Genomic DNA, 7268 nt, shown 5'->3' on the forward strand with positions numbered 1-7268 from the left:
AGTGAAACCTGAAAGATAAGTATCCCTATTGTAACTTGACCATGAAGAGAACTTGTGCTGTTCCGTTCTACCAAAAACTTTACTACCTGTTCAAATTGACATGTGGATAATAAACAGAAACTCTGAGATGAAGCGGGGAAAAGAGTAGCTTTTGTATTAAACTTGAGAAGACAAAAGACAAGAAAAAAGTACCACTGCAGTTGATGACATAGATAAAAAGGCACCAACAAAAATACCCTCTGACAACCTTGCTCCACACAACTGCAATGACAACAGATATCAATTTTAAAAGTTATGTCCAAATTGCCTATATATGCACTGGAAAAAAAATGCTCTATTTTCCCATACCAAGGCAGTTACACCACATAAAAACATAAGTAAGACAATCTGAAGAAGCCCTCCAAGGACAGCAACCGGGCCAACAACTTTCAGCTGCAGCATTCACACAGGAACATATGATTTTTAGATTAAGATTACAAAATCCACATGAAGTTGCATTCAATAGTAAATGGACGTCTACCTTAGTCATTGAGAATTCCAAGCCCAAAGCAAAAAGAAGGAAAACAACGCCAAACTGTGCTACGGTTTCAACCTGCCATACCACCGGAAGAAGAAATACAGAACATATGAATACCAGAATACTTTATCCATATGAATGTGTGGTTCCACGTCCTACTTTTATGTATAACAGTACTGATGACTTAAACTCACACAACAAGAACAAATGATAATTGTAAAGCCACCTTTAACATGCTCAGCCAAGAAGCAAAAAGTTTATCCTAATTTCTGATTGCTTACAATACAGTAGATGAATTCTATTCTAATTAACCTTATTGTTAAATTTCAATAAGAAGATCAGGAAATGAATACATATGACAACATCCCCATAAATGTCCTCTTAAAATATTTGCATGCCTATTATCATACCTGAACCATTTCACTGATGAATTTCAGTCCTCCTGGCCCAATGATTGACCCCGCAAGAAGATATCCAACAATGACCTAAAGCATATAAAGATAGTATAACATACCATCAGAATGGTATTTGGCCACAGTGTGTAGCTCGAGATACTAGGAACATAATCTCAATGTATTTCATGTTATTAAGTAAGGTTGCTAGCATACCGGTTGTCCAAGACAAGAGAAGACGATCCCACCAATCGCAGCAAAAACAATAATGACCACCAAATCTGATATCAGTCTGAAAGAAATGTCAAGAACCTATACATCACAAGTCTGAAACAGTGCGTGTACCAAAATGCTCCAAATACAGAAGAAATCTGAGAGAGACCAACCTCAAATCTACTTGAAGTATGGGATACTTAGATTTCTTGTTAGACATGACAAAAACATTATTCTGCAGAGTAGCATAAGAAGAACATTAGCTGCAGCTATAAATAAATGGTAAGATCAGTATAACAAATCTTGCTTAGTCTTCTTCTCAAACCTTTTTGTCTATAAGAGTCATATCATCAGAATCTTCATTTTCCAGGGAAAAAACATCTTGAAGCTGGAATGGTCTGGTACCACTGGATAAATTCGAAGAAACAAGTCATAAACCCCACATTGAACCACTAATCAAAATATGGCTATATTCGACAATTACAACAAGGTTCTGCATACTTACTTATTCTCTTGTGTATCATTCCTTTTACCCTTCTCATGCGTTACTTTAGCAACAGTCTCTATTTCAGCCTGCCAAAGACCATGATAATCAATACAGAGCTCAAGAACATTATTAAAAACTCACACGCAAACAAGTAACTAAAAACCTACTTGTTGATCAGCAACACTGCTGTTAAAGCTAGCTCCATCAGATCCTAAGGAAAAACCAAAAGAAGTATGTTTAAGCTTCTTCAATCTTCATCATCCAGCAAACCAAATACAAATCACAATCACAAACACAAAATTATTTTATGTTCCGTTTACTCTTTTTTTGTTTGCACATTGAAACCAGAGGAGATCGAAGAAGAAGAAGAAGAAGAAACAAAACCTTCAGGGGAATCGTTTTCGGAAAACTCTTTCTCGAGAACCCGATCGAACATTTTAGCGATACTTCCTTCACCGTTACCCGGAGCCGTCGAGTTCACAAGGTTTCCGTAAAACCGCTCCCGCGTTTCTTCATCAGATCTCGCTGATAAAGACGTACCAAGTAGAAGGAGGAACGTTAATCCAATCACTGCGAATCTCGCCATTGTTCGATCCCACGAATTTGGGATATCGCCGCGAATCCAATTTGCTTCTGAGAAATTTCAGATTTATTATTCCTTCTTTTTGTTTTAGTCTTTTTAGATCCAAAAAAATTTTGAAATTGAATCAATGGAAAAAAAAAAATTTGTGTTGAATATATTTGTTAATTGTCAATTAGTCTGTGAAGGGTACGTGCGAATGCGATTACGATTGGTTTGGTTTGGTTTGGTTCGGTTCTTGATAATTAAAGTCTCGTGACAAGAACTAGTCCTTTTCGCACTATACCAATAAAATACGATAATTTAGTATAATTTGGCATTTTTTTTCTAAACCAAAGGTGGTTAGTTCAAGAACAAATCCAAATCATTAATGGCCACAAAACACACACTTTACGACATCGTTTAGTAGAGAGAGCGTGATGGCCACAAGCTTTACACACTTCACATATCTAATATCTTCTTCTTACTTCATAAACAAATCACTACCACATAGAGAGAGTGCAGAAGTAGGTGAGAAAAGAGAGTTTCCAATGGCTATACTCGCAAACACGTTCGGCATGGGGGTAAGTTACGCCGGACAGCTTCCGTTTAGGCGAGTCACCGCCGGAGAGGTGGGACGTAAGCAGCAGAGGATGGCGGTGGTGAGAGCAGAAGGCAGCGGAGGAGGAGGAGGAGGAATCAATCCGGAGATCAGAAAGAACGAAGAGAAGGTCGTAGACTCTGTTGTCGTCACCGAGCTTTCCAAGAACATAACTCCCTATTGCAGGTTTCACATAGATATATAGTAATCTACTATTTGAATCATGTATTTGTTAAAATCATGCATCTAATTAATGAATTACATTAATTTATTTTTACTAATCCATATATGTTTTTTTAAAAGCTTCTTTCGTGAGACTTTTCTTATTATATTTTTACAAAAGAACAAATGTATGGATCTCTATTTGTGTGCATGTATAGGAAAACATGGTGATGGATTTGATTTGACGTTAGGTGTTGGAGGTCCGGGACGTTTCCATTGTGTGATGGGAGTCATGTGAAGCACAACAAAGCTAATGGAGATAATGTTGGTCCTCTTCTTCTCAAGAAACAGTAGTTCTTTTTGTTTTTGTTTCTCGTTTTGTTGGGTGATGTATTGATGATACTCGCGTCTAATTGAATAAAACAGATTAGTATCTAGTGAAACAAGGCTAAGATGAAGGCTTTTATCCGCTTTTATCAATTCAGATTTCAAAAAATGTTTGGCTAGTCGCTTTTTCTCACCCTCTTTTGGTATTTTATATTATATACAGGCCCGGCTCTATACATCTGCACGGAGTGTAAATGCACAAGATCCATTTAATTTTTGGGTTTTTTTTCTTTTGATTTTAAGGTCCAATTTTTTTTTTTAATCCTTTTTTAGCATGAAAAAATAGGACCCAATTTTTTTTTAGTTCAGGGTCCAAAAAATAATTGAGCCGGGGTCTGACTATATATGTATGTCCTACGCATCGAGTGAGTAATATTAATATAGCAAACATGTGGGTAATATTTTTTTTTGGTAGTAACATGTGGGTACTATTAATATAGTGGAAAATGCTACATATGAAGATATACTTAGAATTTTCTGAAATTAATTATTTTGTAAATCTATTTACAACTTATTCACAATACATTGAGATAGAATTTGAGAAAACTTTGATTATACTCTTATAACGTGATTCTCTATAAATTTGTTGACAAACCAAAACAAAATACACTATAATATTTGTTCATATAGATTTAACAAATTTTGTTTAAAAACAAAAATATAAACAGTTCTTTGTTAATAAGAGTAGTGTTAAGTTTTGGACGACAAGAACACTCTCTAGACTTTTTCATTTGTAGAATCTTTTTAACAGGTTAGAGAAAGAGAGTGGGATATCATATTATCAACAATGGATATCTTAATCGCATGGGACATACTCCTTAGCTTGTTATTGGTTATGGATTCCAACCCTTGAATTTTATGTACTTTCTTCATTATGTTTGCATTAATCTGGTTAGTGACTCATTTGGATGATGAAAGTACTATAAAGTGTTGCTTTCCATTATGCAAGTTTCAAAGAGTAGTACAATTTTTCCTTGCAGGTTGGTCCAAGATTCTTGGAAAAACGAATACTCGTGTTCTATCTCCAAAAACTCATGAAAATGGAGAAGTCTTTGTGGTGGTATTTTTAATTAGATGCAGTCTAAAAACTAATTTTACAACATACACGTACAACATGTTGAGAGGATGCTTCTAGAATACGATGAGTCTCTAGAGAAATTTGAATCACAGACTTTCTTGTTGGCTTCTTAAAATTACAAAAATTACATTGTTCTTATAAGTTGGTCTTAATCCAAGAAATATTGTTTGACTAACTCATGTGTTATTCATTTCGTAGTTCTAATTAAATTGTAATAAAATATCTATAATAAATAAAATTATTTTTTTAGAAAAATATGTCAAATATATGAACACTGTTTGAAAAATGTATAAGAAATATTAGTAACATCATAATAACGTTACATCAAAAGTAGAACATTAAGGTATAAATTAGTAACGTATTAAAAGTAACAAAGTCGTAAATTCAAAATTTAAAACTTAATGCCCAACTTTAAAGTTTACAAATATATCCCATATAGAAAAATTGAATTCATCTCGTATCTTTGACACCAGATCGCATGCATGTTGTGTTGTTTGGATCAAGTATGTATTATTCCATTTATATGGAATGTATATGAAATACACTAAAAAAAGACTGTATACAATACACACATATATATCATCCGAGTCTAACCAAAGTACTTGGAACAAAAAAAAAAGGATTTATAATTAAAATTTGGAGTATTTGAGTTATTATTAAAAATAGAAATATGACATAAGTATATAATTATATTTCGGTTATTTTCGGTTCGGTTCGGTCCCAAGTTTTGGATTACAGGCTTTGGGATTTTGTTGGTCCGGCTGAGATTCGAATACCCTAGCACTAGCAGTCGTCTCGCTCTCTTCCTTTTCTTTCAAATTGTCCCAATGGGAAAATCTAGCAAGAGTTCCTCCAGCGAAGTAATCTTCTTCTCTCTTATTTTTCTTCTTTTTTTTTTTTTTGTATGTTTCTCTGACTCAGTCTCACTTGTTAATGGTGTTCTTCTTTTTCACAAAATCAACATACACAAAATTGCTGTTTTTCTTTTTTTTTTTTGTTTGGGATTTTTCAGGATGAAGGTTCTTCTTCTCCAGGTAAGAGAATTGCGGTTTCGGACAACCTAGTATTCCGACAGAGATTTCAGTTAATAACGAACGATTCCGACAGAGATTGGGATTTCTCTAATGTCTATAGCTTGCTTTTTATTTTTATTATTATTTTTTTTTTTAATATGGGTGTTGTTTGTTTTTATTTACACTTAAAATCGGTCTGTGTAGATGTGAGTTCCATCGAACAAGATTTGGATTCCCTGAGAGTAGATGTGGCTTCTCTCACTGCAACTGTGAAATCAACACTTGATTTGATGCCGTCTAAGGAGGAGTTACTTGCCATGGTTACCTCATTCCAAGTATATATATATATAAATCACGACTTTTGCGCTTTGATTTCTCTTCTAGTAGAGATAAAAAATTTCAACTAACATACCACACTTACTTATTTGTGATGGGAAAATATAACTATTAGGAACTTGCAAAGAAACTGGCAAAGATACCTGCTTCAGTTGCTCAAGTTACTTCATCCTCTAAGTATCATCACAAGAAGGTGATTAAGATACTTTATACCTCAGTCTTGTCATGTCTCCTATTTTTAATTGTGTAGTGTACCTTTTAGGACTCGAGCTAGCTCTTCTTGTATTTGCTTTTTTTTTTTTTTTTACTTTTATTTAAGATCTTCATCCAACCGCATTGACGATATACTTCTTGTCGATACTGTTTCTGAGTCTATTCGATTCTTTGACTCAAACTATGTCTTTTTTGGTTGATTTTGGCAGAAACGTGGTGAAGGTGAAGAGCCTGCCAAGAAAGAGGTAAGCATTAGTTAACCTCCTGATGATGATGGCACAGTCTTACTCATTCCAGTTGCTCAAGTTACTTGTACCTCAGTCTTGTTATGTCTCCTGTTTCAATTATTTTGCTTATGTAGCGCGTGCCTTTTAGAGCTAGCTGTTGTATTTTCGTTTTGTTTGTACATTTCTTTCTCAAATACCCCCGAATTGACTATACTTCTTGTAGATACTGTTTCTGAGTCTTTTTAGTTACTTATTTGACTCAAATTTATGTTTTTCTTTTTGGCAGAAAAGTGATGAAGGTGAAGAGCCTGCCAAGAAAAAGGTAAGCAATAGTTAAATCTTCTCTATGGTTTTTCAATTTTATATAAATATATATATATATATATATATATATTTTTAAAAAAATGTAAGTGCCAATTAACGAAAATCGTACTCTGTTTTTTTTTTTATATATATATACAGGCTAAATCAGATACCAATAATACTCGTAAAAAAGAGAGCATTACTCGTCCGTTTCCTGTCTATGTGGATGCTCATCCTCTTGAAAAGAATGCTCAGGTAGGCGAGATAGTCGAATTCAAAATGCAACCTGGGGGGAGGTAAATTTTGAATTTCCATGTTTTGGAGACATGTGTTCTTTTTGTGTTGATTATGTTCTCTCCTGCAAATCATTAATTGCACTGATGATGACACTGGTGCATTGTAAATTCAGCATTGATCGTGGCATCCTTTTCGTAAAGGGATATGATTCTTCGCTTTCTGAGAATGATATCACGGAAGCAATGCTTGAGCATTTCAGTCCATGTGGAATGATCCGAAGAATTTATTTTCAAACAAATGGAACCACACCTATCTTAAGGTCTCTCTGTGACTACTTTCTTAATTACTCCAATTTTTGTGACAAGTAATTAAAGTTAAAGTTGTGCTAATATTTTTTACCTTTTCTTTTGACAGACATGTTTTCCTTGAAATGTTACAAGGCACAGAGGCCGCTTTAAAACTTAATGGAAGTGACCTGGGAGGATTTAAACTTGAAGTTCATGATGCTAAACAGAGAGACGAATTCTATATGACTTGCGATCT

The 7268-nt window shown here is 34.3% G+C and overlaps 3 protein-coding genes across 6 annotated transcripts in view; 2 read left to right on the forward strand and 1 right to left on the reverse strand.

Moving 5' to 3' along the window:
• Positions 1-2309, reverse strand: part of LOC104761171 (K(+) efflux antiporter 5) — a 5408-nt gene extending 3099 nt beyond the window's left edge. For both annotated transcript variants that reach the window (XM_010484207.2, XM_010484206.2), the window contains exons 1-11: positions 1994-2309; positions 1777-1820; positions 1628-1695; positions 1448-1529; positions 1296-1357; positions 1126-1201; positions 928-1002; positions 521-592; positions 349-432; positions 193-261; positions 9-86 (exon numbers count right to left, since the gene is read on the reverse strand). In XM_010484207.2, coding sequence (XP_010482509.1) covers positions 9-86; positions 193-261; positions 349-432; positions 521-592; positions 928-1002; positions 1126-1201; positions 1296-1357; positions 1448-1529; positions 1628-1695; positions 1777-1820; positions 1994-2195 — 912 coding nt within the window. In that variant the 5' untranslated portion in view covers positions 2196-2309. The remainder of the gene's footprint in view (positions 1-8; positions 87-192; positions 262-348; positions 433-520; positions 593-927; positions 1003-1125; positions 1202-1295; positions 1358-1447; positions 1530-1627; positions 1696-1776; positions 1821-1993) is intronic.
• LOC104761172 (CDGSH iron-sulfur domain-containing protein NEET-like) lies at positions 2584-4456 on the forward strand. 3 transcript variants are annotated; one of them, XM_010484210.2, is made up of 3 exons: positions 2584-2955; positions 3183-3255; positions 4299-4456. In XM_010484210.2, exons 1-3 carry the CDS (start codon positions 2609-2611, stop codon positions 4386-4388), a joined length of 510 nt encoding a protein of 169 aa, XP_010482512.1. In that variant the 5' UTR covers positions 2584-2608; the 3' UTR covers positions 4389-4456. The 3 variants fall into 3 exon arrangements, with proteins under 3 accessions (XP_010482512.1, XP_010482511.1, XP_010482513.1); XM_010484209.2 differs by lacking the exon at positions 4299-4456 and adding an exon at positions 3482-3727; XM_010484211.2 differs by lacking the exon at positions 4299-4456 and having other exon boundaries at positions 3183-3451.
• The window catches only part of LOC104761173 (nucleolin 1-like), a gene marked incomplete in the record, with an annotated part of 2875 nt that continues 753 nt past the window's right edge, over positions 5147-7268 (forward strand). Inside the window, 9 exon segments of the mRNA XM_019239917.1 lie at positions 5147-5256; positions 5409-5430; positions 5614-5744; positions 5861-5938; positions 6168-6203; positions 6472-6507; positions 6648-6784; positions 6898-7044; positions 7140-7254. Coding sequence (XP_019095462.1) covers positions 5224-5256; positions 5409-5430; positions 5614-5744; positions 5861-5938; positions 6168-6203; positions 6472-6507; positions 6648-6784; positions 6898-7044; positions 7140-7254 — 735 coding nt within the window.

Source organism: Camelina sativa, chromosome 18 (assembly GCF_000633955.1).
Source record: "Camelina sativa cultivar DH55 chromosome 18, Cs, whole genome shotgun sequence".
Classification (NCBI taxonomy): domain Eukaryota; kingdom Viridiplantae; phylum Streptophyta; class Magnoliopsida; order Brassicales; family Brassicaceae; genus Camelina; species Camelina sativa.

Bases quoted from the DNA above. Each gene is read 5' to 3' on its own strand.
- LOC104761172 (XM_010484209.2), top strand. From the start codon at position 2,609: ATGGCCACAAGCTTTACACACTTCACATATCTAATATCTTCTTCTTAC. The intron at 2,956-3,182 runs GTTTCACATAGA...ATTTGACGTTAG, and splicing joins AACATAACTCCCTATTGCAG to GTGTTGGAGGTCCGGGACGT. The intron at 3,256-3,481 runs GTTGGTCCTCTT...TATTATATACAG, and splicing joins ACAAAGCTAATGGAGATAAT to GCCCGGCTCTATACATCTGC.